General features: G+C 40.1%; 1 protein-coding gene across 6 annotated transcripts in view; it reads right to left on the bottom strand.

Annotated features, from left to right (window-relative positions):
• Positions 1–16,861, bottom strand: part of CUX1 (cut like homeobox 1) — a 538,811-nt gene that overhangs the window by 86,388 nt on the left and 435,562 nt on the right. For 4 of the 6 annotated variants that reach the window (XM_070735185.1, XM_070735181.1, XM_070735182.1 and 1 more), the window contains one exon: positions 3,711–4,013. The exons of the other annotated variants lie outside the window; for them this stretch is intronic. In XM_070735185.1, coding sequence (XP_070591286.1) covers positions 3,711–4,013 — 303 coding nt within the window. The remainder of the gene's footprint in view (positions 1–3,710; positions 4,014–16,861) is intronic. 6 annotated transcript variants of the gene reach the window in all.

The following is a 16,861-nucleotide window of genomic DNA, read 5'->3' as shown; positions in this document are numbered from 1 at the left end:
GACTGTGAGCAGTGACTCCCGGTCCAAATAGGGCAGCAACTGGTGCACCAGGCGAACCTGGGCAAACGCCCCCCTCGCCACAGCTGAAAGATGTTTCTCTAATGTGAGCTGTGGATCAAAATCCATTAATAAGTAAATTATCATCAGGACTAGAGAAATCTAATGAATTTATGAATTTTATTGGCTCATTCTGCGCAGTAACTTACTATTAGGCTATTCTAATAAAATATGGATAAGTGAACAACATACAATTGCTACTTTACAAATTTGCTAACAAAGGCCTGCCATACACATTCTGTGCCAGCCAATACTGCAGTGACTGGAAGAAACAGCGATGAAGAGTTCTGAGAAGCTACAACATCATCTAGTTGTCTAATTTTTAATCCAATTACTAACTGTTGCTAACTTAACAACTACAATGATTCACTCAACAACTATGGCAATAAAGTTCACATAAAGGGTCAAAACTCAAAAACTGCTTTACTTAGCAGTGGAAATTTTAGGCTCAATTGTGGTCATAAATACAGGACTACTATATTTTATTCTTGGACATTTTATGATTTTATATTACTAGAATTGCACAAATTATTACTCAATATGTCTATCGATCTGTTTGTCCATCCATCTATCCACAAGTAGTCCTTGACATACAACCATTTATTCAGTGGTTATATGAAGTTACAACAGTATTGATAAAAACGACTTAACAATAGTCCTCACACTTATGATTGTTGCCATATCTGAACGCCATCACTCTACTAAACAAATAATTCCCTCAACACTGTCAGACTTTCTACTAAATCTGCACTTCTATTCTACTAGTTTTTCTCATCATTCCTATCATCCATTTCCTCCCATGTTGACTGTATGACTGTAACTTGTTGCTTATATCCTAAGATTTTTATTAATATTGCTTCTTCATTGCTTGTTTGACCCCTATGACAATCATTAAGTGTCGTACCACATGATTCTTGATAAATGTATATTTTATTTTATGTACACCGAGAGCATATGCACCAAGACAAATTCCTTGTGTGTCCAATCACACTTGGCCAGTAAAATTCTATTCTATTCTATTCTATCCTCCCAGTTCTGTGATCAAAATTTGGCTACTGGCATGAATTTACAATGTTTTGCAACACCCAAAAATTTCCTGAAAGTTAGAACAATTAATCAGTGGAACAGCTTGCCTGAAGAAGTTGTGAATGCTCCAACACTGGACGTTTTTAAGAAGGTGTTGGATAATCATTTGTCTGAAGTAGTGTAGGGTTTCCTGCCTAAGCAGCGGGTTGGACTAGAAGACCTCCAAGTCCCTTCCAACTCTGTTGTTATTGTTATTGTTACTCCAGGCTCATGTGGTTGCCCTTTGCGACATTTCCAGATGGTTTCCAACAAGTAGTCAATTGAGGAAGATGGATTTCCTTAACAACCACATGATTCACTGAACTGGCGCCTGGTGCGCCAGTTGCGGCCCTACTTGGACCGGGAGTCATTGCTCATAGTCACTCATGCCCTCATCACCTTGAGGCTCGACTACTCTAACGCTCTCTACATGGGGCTACCTTTGAAAAGTGTTCGGAAACTTCAGATCGTGCAGAATGCAGCTGCGAGAGCAATTATGGGTTTCTCTAAGTATGCCCCTATCACTCCAACACTCCACAGTCTGCATTGGTTGCCGATCAGTTTCTGGTCACAATTCAAAGTGTTGGTTATGACCTATAAAGCCCTTCATGGCACCGGACCAGAATATCTCCGGGACCGCCTTCTGCCGCACGAATCCCAGCGACCGGTTCGGTCGCACAGAGTTGACCTTCTTCGGGTCCCATCGACTAAACAATGTCGTCTGGCGGGACCCAGGGGAAGAGCCTTCTCTGTGGCGGCTCCGACCCTCTGGAACCAGCTCCCCCCTGAGATTAGGATTGCCCCCACCCTCCTTGCCTTTCGCAAACTCCTTAAAACCCACCTCTGCTGTCAGGCATGGGGGAACTGAAACATCTCCCCCTTGCCCATGTTGTTTTGGTGTTAGATTGATTGTATGCGTGTTTTTTAATATTCCAGGGTTGTTTTTTATGAATTTTTTAGTTTAAAATTGTAATTGGATTGGTGGATATTGGATTTGTTATTATGTATTGTTTTTACCTTGTTGTGAGCCACCCCGAGTTTGCGGAGAGGGGCGGCATATAAATCCAATAAATCTAATCTAATCTAATCTAATCTAACTACAGTGATTTCCTTAATGATTATGGCAAAGAAGGTCCTAAAATTGGGTTTGCTTGACCTAAGAGTCTAGTTTAGCAGCAGAAATTCTAATCCTAATTGTGCTTGTAAGTTCAGGACACACATACACAAATACTCTCTTTCAACTTCCACAGCCAATGAAATAATTTGTAACATTGTTCCATATTTTTTTGAATGTCTAAAAACAACTAATTTTATTTAATCAACTAAAACTTGAGCTCAGTCGTGAAATGTTTGTTGCATGTGATTTGTACATCTACTTTTCTGTCTTGGTTAAAAAACCAAAAGCAAGTTATAGTAATGCAGGTACAATCCATAGAAGCCTGACAATTGACTCATTTTTGGCGTTTCGGATCCATCACAATTAAAAGAGGGAAAGGAGATCCTGAATAATTATTCTTTTTTTTTTAAATGCTTTGGTATAATCTTGGCTTTAGAAGGGTGGTTCTCTCAGGTTTATGCCAGTGTCATCTTCTTTTGGGGAGGAAAGCAGAGAGGTTGAAAAATTTATGAAGAACCAGATGATTTTTTCAAATGGCAACTGGACTTTACTTTTCCTTAAAGGTGTTTTGCTTCTCATCCACCAGCTCTGAAGAAGCTTCATGGACGAGAAGTGAAACATCTTCAAGGAAAAACTAAAAAAAAGATCAGTTGCCTTTTGAAAAAGCACCTTTGGGACAGCCATGACATGGATGACTGAAAATCTCTATAGACAATGCACAAAGGGGTTAATGGGTGGGGAATGAGAAAAATCTAATTATCTATTGAATAGAGGGGAAATGGGCTTCAGTTTTTTGACTGTCTCTCTGTCTGCCTCCCGAGCCAGTTTGCTGTTGTGGTTTAAGGCACTGTGTGTCCTAGTATTGCGTTAGGCACACAACTAGCTGGATGACCTGGACCAGTCATATCCCATCAGCCCTTAAAAAGAGGCAATGGCTAACCAATCTCTGAAAAATCTTACTAAAAAAACTGCAGGAACTAGTTTAGGCAGTTGCCAGGAGCCAAAAAACCTGATGAAGGCAAAAACCAAATAAAAATGCCCCAAATCTCTCTCTCTTTCCATCTAATTTTTCACCTAAGCACTAAATAAACTTGCAGGAAACTTATTCTTTGGTTAAGTTATGTGATTCCTTGAAAATGCAACTACATTAAAGTTCCTAAAGTGACAAACCCTTGGAATTAGTATTTGCTGCAAGAAAGGCAATTATATGAAGAACGTGTGGTGCATTATAAAAAGAGCTGGGTCCCTGCATAAATTTGGCACAAGCCCTATTAATTATCCATGTGCAAAGCCTTCTCTGATTCACCAAATAATTATGATTGTTGACTTGTTTATTATTAGATATTCGACCTGGCTTAAAACATGTTCCTATTAGCAACGCCAAGAATGAACATTAAAAAAAATCCTTTACTGTAACAACAATCAGAATTACACACATACACACACAAACACACACTTTTTCTTTCTTTACCAAGGTTGTTGTCCGTGAGCACCTCTTTAACCCGCTTGGTGATCCCATAGGTATCGAGTTCCGGTGACATGGCGACCAGTTCCTGAATGCTGAGTGATGAATGGCCGGAGAGAGGCAATGGGGTTGTGCAGTGGGAATCGGAAGTCGAGGCCTCGCTCGACTCCTGCAGCTTGCCTTCCTTACTGGTTTCAATGGCCGGGCAGGGCTGCTGGACCAGTTCCGTCAAGCTTTTCACAGAGTCGCTGGAACTCATTGGGGAATCCGGAGCAGGACTGCAACTGGCAGAGGTCTTTGGGGTGCTTTCTGAAAAATCAGCAGAGGGAAAGGAGAAATGTACTTTAAGCAAAATAGGCCTGCATTGCTCCCAAAACTCTTTGTTATTCATTTGACCCAAAAATGGCTGATACAGTGTTCCCTCGATTTTCGCGGGTTCGAACTTCGCGAAAAGTCTATACCACGGTTTTCCCCTATACCACGGGTTTCCCCGCCTGATGACGTCATATCTCATCGCCAAACTTTCGGCCGTCTTTAATAAATATTTTTTTAATAAACTTTAATAAATAAACATGGTGAGTAATAATCTAAATGGTTGCTAAGGGGATGGGAAATTGCAATTTAGGGGTTTGAAGTGTTAAGGGAAGGCTTGTGATACTGTTCATAGCCAAAAATAGTGTATTTACTTCCGCATCTCTACCTCCGGGGGGGGGGGGGGAGGCCATTTTCGTCATCCCCAGACATTGAATTATGGGTGTGGGCACTTGCGCATGCACGATACCACACATACACGCGCTTTCGACACCCGAGGAAAAAAAGTTCGCCGTCACTGACCGATTTATTTATTGAGATATAAATCATCTCAACCACAGTAAAAACTTATTTTTTAAACTCCAAAAGGAAAATTTGGTTAGTGTTTTGCAGCAGTTATGGTAGTACTCTATTTCCCCCAAAATAAGACATCCCCTGATAATAAGCCCAATCGGGCTTTTGAGTCCATGGCAGTAAAGCCAAGCGCTTATTTCAGTGTTCAATAATATATATAAGATAGGATCTTATTTTTGGGGAAATGCCGTAATTATTAATATGGAATAAATTAAAATGAAATAATATTTAATTGATAAAGGTGCTCCAAGATTGTTAGTTTCTGTAAAACAACATTTTTCAGGAAGCCCACTAAATGTGGAGAAAAAAATGCACGGTCTTCTATGTCTTTTTACAACTCACAAGATATTATCTTAAATAAAAGTGGGTCGCCCTTAAGAGACTTGAAAAATCAGGTGTGGGATAGATCATAATGGTGAATATCTAGGATTCCAAATATAATTTTATAACACACAATCAATCAGTCAATCAATCATTCTACAGGAAAAAATATTGCATCTATAACGCTGCATTGTTATTGCCACTTTTAAATTTTGCATTTCAACACAAATTGGTGCTGGTTATCTGAAGACCATAATAAATACATGCCTTTCCCTGAAGCAATCTTCTGCTGCATAAGACCATGTCAAATGTCATGGACTGTAATTCTGACTGTAATCAGTTCCAGCCATCATGGGCTCTGGCCACATTTAAAAAAAGATTTTGGTTAAGGATCCCTGCCTAACATCTAAAGATTGATAGGAAAGGTGTCCAAATGTTTCTAGTCTAATACTGGCTGCATCTTTACTGGAATTTTTTTTAAAAAGACCAAGAATGCCCATCCCCTCCTTTACTATGCATTGAGTTGATTTCCTATTGGGCTAACAGGGCTGAGAATATAATTTGTGAATGGCTTTTGATTCCTTAGTGTTGCAGATTGTAAGTAAAGTTGATAAGAGTGGAGTGTGGAGAAGCATTGTTATCCCTTTTACTGGAACAAATGTGCTCCAATAGCAGAGGTGCTGTTCCACCTTATCTATTCTTAGCAACCTAGGATGAAATGTGGGCAGGTAACAAAATATACTGCAATAAATGATTAACCCTCTGCTCATCTTCAGTCAAGTGTTTGCTTAAATAAAAACTTCTCATAATGATGCCAAAAGACATAAATCCCAGCGACCAGTTAGGTCCCACAGAGTGGATCTTCTCTGGGTCCCGTCAACTAAAGAATGTCGCTTGGCAGGACCCAGGGGAAGAGCCTTTTCTGTGGCGGCCCCGGTCCTCTGGAACCAACTCCCCCCAAAGATTAGAATTGCCCCCACCCTCCTTGCCTTTCGTAAGCTGTTTAAAACCCACCTCTGCCGTCAGGCATGGGGGAATTGAGATCCTCTTCCCCCTAGGCCTTTACAATTCTATGCATGGTATGTATGTATGTATGTATGTTTGGTTTTTTAATTGTTTCTAATTGTTTCTAACATCAGACTACTATTGTACACTGCTTTATTGTTGCTGTTAGCCGCCCCGAGTCTCCGGAGAGGGGCGGCATACAAATCCAATAAATGAATGAATGAATGAATGAAGAAAGAAAGAAAGAAAGAAAGAAAGAAAGAAAGAAAGAAAGAAAGAAAGAGTTATTTGGCTGGGTTTCCCCCCCTCAATTCTTTACCCAACATGTGGAATAATATTTTCTCCGGGGAAAATAAATGTGAATGGAGCAGAAACTCCAGATGTAAATTTCAGGAAATTGATGCAAGTGCCAAGCAAAGTACTGTATTGGCAACTAAATACTGACAAGCTAGCTTTGTGCTAACTGCTGGAATTAAAAATCAAATCGATAAATTTTTATGTTCCGTTTTTGAGACTTGTGGAGAGGGAACTCTAAAATAGAACCATGTGTGCACTTATAATCTGGAATCTCCACATGTAGCAACTGACTTGTGAATTACACTCGAGTTACTGAGCTCCATGGAACTACAATCATAGGATGAACTTGTGAAACCAATGCTTTTAAAATGTGTTGCATGAGCTGGACCTTAGAAAGCTTGCCCATATGTTACTTTTCCGACCAGGAATATGTCTGAACCTCGTATTATTTTTAAAACTGTTTAAAAATAGTGACTACATGTGAGAGATGCCCCCCCCTCCCAATTCTTGGAATTATAGGTGTAGCAATAATTTTAATATAGCAGGCAATCAACAGCACTTCCCTCCAATTTGGCACTGTCCTAATATATTGGGAGCACCTGACTGGTTCTGAGATTTGTGAACCAATATATTAGGCAGCTACAGTCCATAGAAGGTTGGGATACTTCCTGAGTAGAAATGGAAACAGAACTACTCTGTTCTCTCAATTGTAGCCACACATTTCAAGTAATGTTGGGCTGGAGGTCCATCTCAGAGCTTTCCTGTCGTGCCTAAATAATTCAACTTACACCCTTCCTAAAACCTCTCCCCAAACTGTCTCTAAGCTACTGTAATTTTTAATGTGATTAAAGGGGAAAACTATTAAAAACCAGAAATATTCTTAAAACATGTATTTTGTGCATTGCAAAAAAAAATGTTCTACAGAAATTTGTTTTGATTGGTTCTGAGCAAGTCATAGTTAATCAAAATGAAACGTAGAAGCTCTGGATGGTTTTAGGTTTCAGCCTAGATACATTTTTGCACAATCGCTTCTTTTCCTTTTCCTTCGAATTCAAACATGGCATAATAAAACTTTCCCACATTTGCCTCTCTCTCTCAATCACCAAACCATTAGCACGGCCTCTTCTTTCTTTTTCTTTCTTTCTTTCTTTCTTTCTTTCTTCGATTTTTATGCCGCCCTTCTCCTTAGACTTAGGGTGGCTTACAACATGTTAGCAACAGCACTTTTTTAAACAGAGCTAGGCTATTGCCCCCACAATCCGGGTCCTCACCTCGGAAGGATGGAAGGCTGAGTCAACCTTGAGCCGGTGATGAGATTTGAACCGCTGACCTTCAGATCTACAAGTCAGCTTCAGTGGCCTGCAGTATAGCACTCTACCTGCTGCGCCACCCCGGCTCATTGTCTCCCATCCTGAAATGCTTGGAACATACATGCTCTGGGTCATGTCTGGACCAAATGTACGGTTTGTATCGAACACAATGTTTTGTTCTGGGTGCATGGCCTGCATAACTTGGCTGTTCTGTGCACTGATTGAGTAAAGCACAGAAAGCCTGTACGTTCTTATTAAATAGGCAGAAGGCAATTGCATTTGGTCACTTTAATATAATTGTATCTACATTTAATTTACAGTGAGTCCAATTGATCTTTTATCCTGGGAACACATCCCGGCATCCTTACAATTCTTTTCACAGGATGGATGTCTACCACTCTACCCACTGCACAATGCCCTTAGTGAGAAAAACATTAAGACTTTCCAGGTAATCACAGGTGATCAGGCCAGCCTCAAAACTGGGAGACCAACCAAGCCAGATCTGCTCTTGCTTTGAAAAACCTGAAGACATTTTGTTTTGCCAAAAAGCTGTCCTCTGTTAAAACTGATAATTTATACTTTATATAGCTGCTATTGCCCAAAGTATATTACATTACATAACAGTGCTTGCAACCGGAGGGGGGGGGGAGGAATCACCAATATAAAACATACAACAGAAAACTAAATCAAAAGAGGAGGAAACCTGCTCCTTTCCTCCCACTATATTAACTCCCCACTGGATTCATGGACTGCATCAGGAAAGTCACGTGAAGTTGCGAAGGGTTCCAAAAAAGGCACAGACCATGTAGGAGCGAATAAATGAATTCACTGTATTATTTTTCCAGCCAGCTCTCTTATAATCAAGTGTTATCTCTAATCTACTTCGGCTGTGCACATGCGCAGTTTTACATGATGTGGTAACTTGTATATCATTGATAATGTTGCAGGTGCAAGGACAAAGCCTTAGGGAGTGACTTTAGGGAATCTTGGCAGCAGGCAAAGAATGTGTTTTGATTGTGCCAGCCGGCACGTCCCTCCTGGAACATCTTGCCCCAGGCTCAAACTTTCTAGGCCTACCATGAATAATAATAATAATAATAATAATAATAATAATAATAATAATAATAATAATAAAAAAAATTAGATTTGTATGCCACACCCTCTCCGAAGACTCGGAGCGGCTCACAACAACACAAACAGTGTATAGTACAAATACAATTTTTAAAAATACAATTTAAAACCCTTAGAGAGGGCTGTAAAGTACTGTGAAGCGGTAGATAAGTCTAAGTGCTTACTGCTATTCCAAATTTCGCCATTCCAGTCCCCAACTATAAGCAGCACATGTTGCTTGCCTTTTTGGGGCTGCTATTATTATTATTATTATTATTATTATTATTATTATTATTATTATTACTACTACTATTATTATTATTACTATTATTATTACTATTATTATTATTGTTATTACTTATTAGATTTGTATGCCTCTCCGTAGACTCGGGGCGGCTCACAACAATAATAAAAACAATGTATAGCAAATCTAATAATTAAAAGTCACTAAAAAATCCTTATTAAAAAGCAAAACATACACACAAACATACCATGCATAAACTGTATAGGCCCGGGGGAGATGTCTCAATTCCCCCATGCCTGGCGGCAGACGTGGGTTTTAAGAAGTTTATGAAAGACAAGGAGGATGGGGGCAATTATAATCTCCGGGGGGAGTTGGTTCCAGAGGGTCGGGGCAGCCACAGAGAAGGCTCTTCCCCTGGATCCCACCAGACGACATTGTTTAGTCGACAGGACCTGGAGAAGGCAACACTGTGGGACCTAACCGGTAGCTGGGATTCGTGCGGCAGAAGGCGGTCTCGGAGATATTCTGGCCCGATGCCATGAAGGGCTTTATAGGTCATAACCAAGCACAACCGTAAAGCACATTTAAAGACCTTCAATAGATGGAGGATTTAACAGAATAATAGAATTGGAAGGGACCTTGGACGTCATTTGGCAAAACTCCCTGTACTATTTTATACAAATCGTATTGACTATTTAGACGGCATGTTGACTGAAGAATTTTCATGTCTCTCCGATGGACCTCTTGCTAATCACCATCATGTTTTGCAATTGCTAGTGTTATGAGGAAGGGCAGTTAAGCATGGGAGGAGATGGGACATAGTCACTCCTCTTTAACCATTTTTTCTTAGCATGCATACCAAGGCCCAACTTTATTATTTTGTTTCTAAGAGGGCAAAGTTCTCTGCAAATAGTGGGATTAAGACTGTGGTAGGTAAAAAGCGGAGACCTATGGTAATAAATTAAAGTTACTAAAACATTTGCACTACTGTTTGAAAATAGACAAATATATTTAGAAAAGGTGTCTTGACATTCCTGTAAGGGTTATTCTTAACTTAATCCCCCCCCCCCACTTGAAACAGCTTATGGAAGCTGCAAAAGAGACGCCCCCTTTCCCCCTCCTCAAAGCCACCGGTCCATATGTAATGTGAAAGACAATAAGAAAGCTACAGATCTAATTTCTTTTGTCTGCTTTGCTTCAGTTCGCTGTGCAGCTGCATCCAAAGCCCAACAAATGTTATTTCCGTATTGGAAGCAGTGAACCAGTGGTACTGTAAATTTGCCTTGATGCACCCAAGCGAAGGACCAACTTGACACATCATCCATCTTGTTCACTGTACACTGTCAGGGACGGCATGAATTCCATACATGATAAACAGATTTCCCCTCCCTCGGAACCTTGTCCTTTAACCCACTGCAAGGTCAAAACGATGGCTGCCTGGTAAATAAAACTGCCTGGTTCTGGTTCAGATATTCCGCGTAGTTCCTATCTTCTATCCATGGTTATTTTATACACAAACACAGCTGCTACGAATCTTCCCTACTCTGGGCCATTACTGTACAAAACCCAAGGAGCAAACACTATTGCTATGATGCTACAGAAATACGAGGAGGAGGACTGGGACATGGAGGGGAGACAGATAAGGCAAATCACAAAGAAAGCCTCTACCATAATTGCCACTTTTCAGCTTGGGTTTGTAACATCCACAGGCAATCCAACAATCTGCCGATTGCTGATTTATTTGTTTGTTTTTACATTACTTGGCTTTATTTCATAAAACCCCTGGATTAGGATGGAATTTCTATATAAAAGCACTTCCCTTCCCCTCCCAAAAAATGTAAACATGTTATCTCTTTAGGTAAAGACTGGTTTTCCGAACTACTCAAAATTTCCGCTACTGGTTCTCCGAACTATTTAAAATTTCCGCTATTGGTTCTCCGAACTACTCAAAATTTCTGCTACTGGTTCTCTGAACTACTCAAAATTTCCGCTACTGGTTCTCTGAACTACTCAAAATTTCCGCTACTGGTTCTCCGAACTATTTAAAATTTCCGCTATTGGTTCTCTGAACTACTCAAAATTTCTGCTACTGGTTCTCTGAACTACTCAAAATTTCCGCTACTGGTTTTCCGAACTACTCAAAATTTCCGCTACTGGTTTTCCGAACTACTCAAAATTTCCGCTACTGGTTCTCCGAACTATTTAAAATTTCCGCTATTGGTTCTCTGAACTACTCAAAGTTTCTGCTACTGGTTCTCCGAACTACTCAAAATTTCTGCTACTGGTTTTCCAAACTATTTAAAATTTCCACTACTGGTTCTCCGAACTATTTAAAATTTCCGCTATTGGTTCTCTGAACTACTCAAAATTTCTGCTACTGGTTCTCTGAACTACTCAAAATTTCCGCTACTGGTTTTCCGAACTACTCAAAATTTCCGCTACTGGTTCTCCGAACTATTTAAAATTTCCGCTATTGGTTCTCTGAACTACTCAAAGTTTCTGCTACTGGTTCTCCGAACTACTCAAAATTTCTGCTACTGGTTTTCCAAACTATTTAAAATTTCCACTACTGGTTCTCCGAACTATTTAAAATTTCCGCTACTGGTTCTCTGAACTATTCAAAATTTCTGCTACTGGTTCTCCGAACTATTCAAACTTTCTGCTACTGGTTCTCTGAACTACTCAAAATTTCTGCTACCAGTTCTTCAGAACTTCTGTGACTAGTTCTTCAGAACTGGTCAGAACCTGCTGAAACCCACCTGCTCTGGAGGAACAGAGGGATTGTGAGATGCAAAGAAGAGTGGGGGATGACTAGAAGCTGAGAACAGTCTCAGGGCAAACAGAGAAAAAGACAAGGTGGCATAGTTCAAACCTAGGTGTGCAAAGTCTACTGCAATAAAAAATACTTCTAAGCAGTACTGAAATAACATCAAGGAAAAAAGATGACAGAGCTTGTAAGTCCCAGTCAATGAGATATCCAAGCTCAGGCCCGCAAAAATACATTCCATGCTCATTTCATACAATAATAATTATAATAATAAATGGTGCATTGAATCTCTAACTTGAGTGGCAATGTTTCTTATGGTTTTTGATATGGCTAGAGGTTCACAGAAGATGCAATCTTGTTTATTATCATTTTTGGGGGGAAACCTAAGAGATCTTTGGTTTCCTTGCAAAATCTATCTATACTATAGTGGACCTAGATTTGCAGAATCCCCGGTACCCTTCTGGAGATGTGATACAGGTTGAATATTCTTTAAAAGCCTACGAGTAATAAGAATCGATTTGCTGCCACAGCATGCCCCCACATTCTTGCCATATTCTCTCCACCCCAAATCAAATGAGCCTCTACCTATTTTCCATAATTTGCCATCTATGAATGGTACAAGAGATATGCCACCATTGTCCCAGCAATTCTAAATATTTATTTTAGAGACTTCTTGCTTATCTGTGTTCTGCTATGGTTAATTACTTGAGAAAAACAAATCAGCTGCTCTGTATTAGATGGCCTGAATCAGTCCAGTTTGCCCTCTCAGGGTCATAAGTAAGATGGCTTAGTGAAATGATCAATACTTATTTGTTCAGGTTAAAGGCTGCTACAAAAACAAAAGGCAGTACATGAAATGATAAACTATAAATCAAACAAAGCAGAGCAGAAAAAAACCCTTGAACGTTAAAGACTTGACTGGTTCGCTTGAAAGACTACAGGTAGTCCTCCACTTACGACCACAATTTGTTGCTTGTTTGCTGAGTTTGCCCCATTTTAAGTCTTTTCTTGCAAACCATGGTTAAGTAAATCATTGCTATTGTTAAATTAGTAACATGGTTGTTAAGTGAATCTGGCTTTCCCACTGACTTCGCTTGTCAGAAGGTCGCAAGAGCTGAGCACATGATCTCAGGACCCTGCAGCCGCCCCGAGTCTACGGAGAGGGGCGACATACAAATTTAATAAATAAATAAATAAATAAAATAAATATATATATATGAAGCAGTTGCCAGGCTGCTGAATTAGGATCATAGGACCATGGGGATGTTTACAATGGTTGTGTGAAAAACAGCCATAAGTCACTTTTTTTCAGTGTGGTTGTAACTTTGAACAGTCATTAAATGAACTGTTGTAAGTTGAGGACTACCTGCATGTGAATTTCATCCTTACTGGGGGGGACACAATCTGAAGTTAGTTGGGGGAATGATCAAAGGCAACATGAGAAAATATTATTTTACTGAAATAGTAGTAGATCCTTGGAACAAACTTCCAGCAGACGTGGTTGGTAAATCCACAGTAACTGAGTTTAAACATGCCTGGGATAAACATAGATCCATTCTAAGATAAAATACAGGAAATAGTATAAGGGCAGACTAGATGGACCATGAGGTCTTTTTCTGCCGTCAGTCTTCTATGTTTCTGTTTCTACTACTTCTTGGCAATGTGTCTCCGAGAATCAGAGCCCTGAGAGACAGTGTTTTCTAACATTTCAATTCTGCCATCTTAGCTCTATGTTTCTCTTTCTTTCCACCAAGAAAATTTATTTCTTGTCCTCTGAAGCATTTTCTCAACTGCTCTTCGGATGCAAGATATAGTAGCTCTGCGGGTCGATCTTTAAGACTATTTCCTTTGTTCATGAGTACTTGAATGCCAAATTAAAATTCTCCAATAGAATAGATGCTGGATGTTGTTGTATCCCTCTGACATTTTTCAAGTATTCTGTGATACAAAACCATCTGGAGGCAGTGTCTAATCTCTAGTTTTAAAGCAATCAATAATTGCTTGATGAAGAGGGCTTCTTTAGAGCACCTACTTTCTTCACTCAAATTGTACTTGCTAATAATAGGTTAGCTTACTCCCACATGCATAATTTGCTTAGCATGCAACTGTTTTACAATATATCTTTATTGTATTTTCATATTTTGTTAATATAAATTGGGAGGAATTTTAGACTTCCCATATATCATTTATTTTTAAACCACTTCAACATTTGCATCATTCCCCAATTCATGGGAAGTACAGAGATCCTAATGGGTATTTTAGCTCTTTGGAAGTCCTTTGTGATTAATTCAATTTCTGTATTTTTCATTTTCCACCTCTATTAAGGACCCCATTTATACTAAAAAAAAAATATGAAGATTTTTCTTAAAACACCTAGCAACAATTCCTCTAGAATACATAAAATAATATGTAAGATACAAAGTAGAAATATACACAGGCTTTACTGACAAACACCATCAAATGAGGTGTGTCTAGGTACACCAACATCTCACCAACACTCTGTGAGCTGCACTGGCAGTTTCCTGTCACAATTCAAAGTGTTGGTTATGACCTATAAAGCCCTTCATGGCATTGGACCAGGATATCTGCGAGACTGCCTTCTGCCGCATGAATCCCAGCAACCGGTTAGGTCCCACAGAGTTGGCCTTCTCCGGATCCCGTCGACTAAACAATATCGTCTGGCGGGACCCAGGGGAAGAGCCTTCTCTGTGGGGGCTCCGACCCTCTGGAACCAGCTCCCCCCAGAGATTAGGATTGCCCCCACCCTCCTTGCCTTTCGTAAACTCCTTAAAACCCACCTCTGCCGTTAGGCATGGGGGAATTGAAACATCTCCCCCTTGCCCATGTAGTTTTTGTGTATGATTCAATTGTGTGCTTGTTTTTTATATATTGGGGTTTCTTTTTTGGACTTTTTAATCTAAAACTGTAATTTAGATTTCTAAATATTAGATTTGTTACTATGTACTGTTTTTTACCATTGTTGTGAGCTGCCCCGAGTTTGCGGAGAGGGGCGGCATATAAATCCAATAAATCTAATCTAATCTCCTAATCAGTCTCCGGATGCAATTTAAGGTGTTGGTTATCACCTTTAAAGTCCTACATGGCTTAGGGCCAGATTATTTATGGGACCGCCTTCTGCCACACACCTCCCAGTAACTGGTCAGGGCTCACAGGGATGGCCTTCTCAGGGTCCCATCGGCTAGACAATATTGGTTGGCGGGGCCAGGTGGGAGGGCCTTCTCTATGGTGGCTTCCAACTGCCCCCGGAGATCTGCACAGTCCCCAGCCTCCTGGCCTTCTGAAATGCCATGAAAACTTGGCTTTGCCAGCAATGAGCTATACCATCTAGCTCCGCCCATGGATATGAATGTTTTATTTTGGGCTTTTAAACTGTTACTGTATTGTTTTCATAAATGTTGTATGCCACCCAGAGTCTGACAGTAGTCGGCCGGCTTAAAACTCAATTAAATTAAAATAATCAAGTCTGAAAGGTGAAATTTTTATAATCCTGAAACAAATGTCATTTCTTACAATAACATAGAAACATAGAAGACTGATGGCAGAAAAAGACCTCATGATCCATCTAGTCTGCCCTTATACTATTTTCTGTATTTTATCTTAGAATGGATACAGTGTTCCCTCGATTTTTGCGGGTTCGAACTTCGCGAAAAGTCTATACCATGGTTTTTCAGAAATATTAATTAAAAAATACTTTGCGGGTTTTTTCCCTATACCACGGTTTTTCCCACCCGATGATGTCATATGTCATCGCCAAACTTTTGTCTGCTTTTAATAAATATTTTTTTAATAAACTTTAATAAATAAACATGGTGAGTAATAATCTAAATGGTTGCTAAGGGAATGGAAAATTGCTATTTAGGGGTATAAAGTGTTAAGGGAAGGCTTGTGATACTGTCCTTAGCCAAAAATAGTGTATTTACTTCCGCATCTCTACTTCGTGGAAATTCGACTTTCGCGGGCGGTCTCGGAACGCATCCCCCGCGAAAAGCGAGGGAAGACTGTATATGTTTATCCCAGGCATGTTTAAATTCAGTTACTGTGGATTTACCAACCACGTCTTCTGGAAGTTTGTTCCAAGGATCTACTACTCTTTCAGTAAAATAATATTTTCTCATGTTGCTTTTGATCTTTCCCCCAACTAACTTCAGATTGTGTCCCCTTGTTCTTGTGTTCACTTTCCTATTAACAACACTATTGAAGAGCTTCAGAAGTACAGTTCAGCCATGACAGAGACTTTTCAAAGAGAAGGGTATGCTTACCCAACACCCGCCACTCAATTACCTCTTGACAAGTCAAAGAGACCAGAGGTAATGACTAGAAAAGAGCAGCCGACACAAACCAAGGGGGAGAAGCTAGAAAATGATGACAGCAGGAATAGAGCGTGAACTAGATCAGTAGTAGTTCCACCTCCGGTGAAGGCAATGGAAGAGTATGGCTAAGAGGAGATATTCCTCCACCCAATGAGAAAGATGATATTAAGGCTTAATTTTAAAGAGTTGCCAAGGAGACAAATGTTCTGCTCTAAACTGTCCTTGGGAAGAGATCTGTAGCCAGGAAAGAAGAGATGCGTTTTATTATGTATTTACTGGAGTTATTTCCCCATTGTGCACCAGCGAAGCGAAGCTTTAGTCATTCATAAATGTGGAGGTTTCCAATGCAGTTATTATGGATTAAAAACAAAACCCCAGAAACAATTTCAGGCAATGGTAGTCGAATTGTGCTGTAGTTTATAGGCAAAATATATTTCCTTTTCAAGCAGGGATGCCTGAGAACTTTGTTTCATTTGTCTTTGTAAATGAAGACAATTAGGATATACAGTTAATAGTGCGAGCTATCATAGGCCTCCCTAGGTACGCCCATGTCTCGTCAACACTCCGCGGCTTGCATTAGTTGCCAATCAGTTTCCGGTCACAATTTAAAGTGTTGGTAATGACCTATAAAGCCCTACATGGCATCGGATCAGAATACCTACAGGACCGCCTCCTGCCGCATGAATCCCAGCGGCCGATTAGGTCCCACAGAGTCGGGCTTTTCTGGGTCCCGTCGACTAAACAATGTCGTCTGGCAGGACCTAGAGGAAGAGCCTTCTCTGTGGCGGCCCCGACTCTCTGGAATTGCCCCCACCCTCTTTGCCTTCTGTAAGATGTTGAAGACTCATTTATGCCGCCAAGCAAGGGGGGACTAATTTCTCCCCTCA

This window comes from Erythrolamprus reginae, chromosome 1, assembly GCF_031021105.1.
Source record: "Erythrolamprus reginae isolate rEryReg1 chromosome 1, rEryReg1.hap1, whole genome shotgun sequence".
Classification (NCBI taxonomy): Eukaryota; Metazoa; Chordata; class Lepidosauria; order Squamata; family Dipsadidae; genus Erythrolamprus; species Erythrolamprus reginae.
This window is presented reverse-complemented; position numbering and strand designations above follow the sequence as displayed.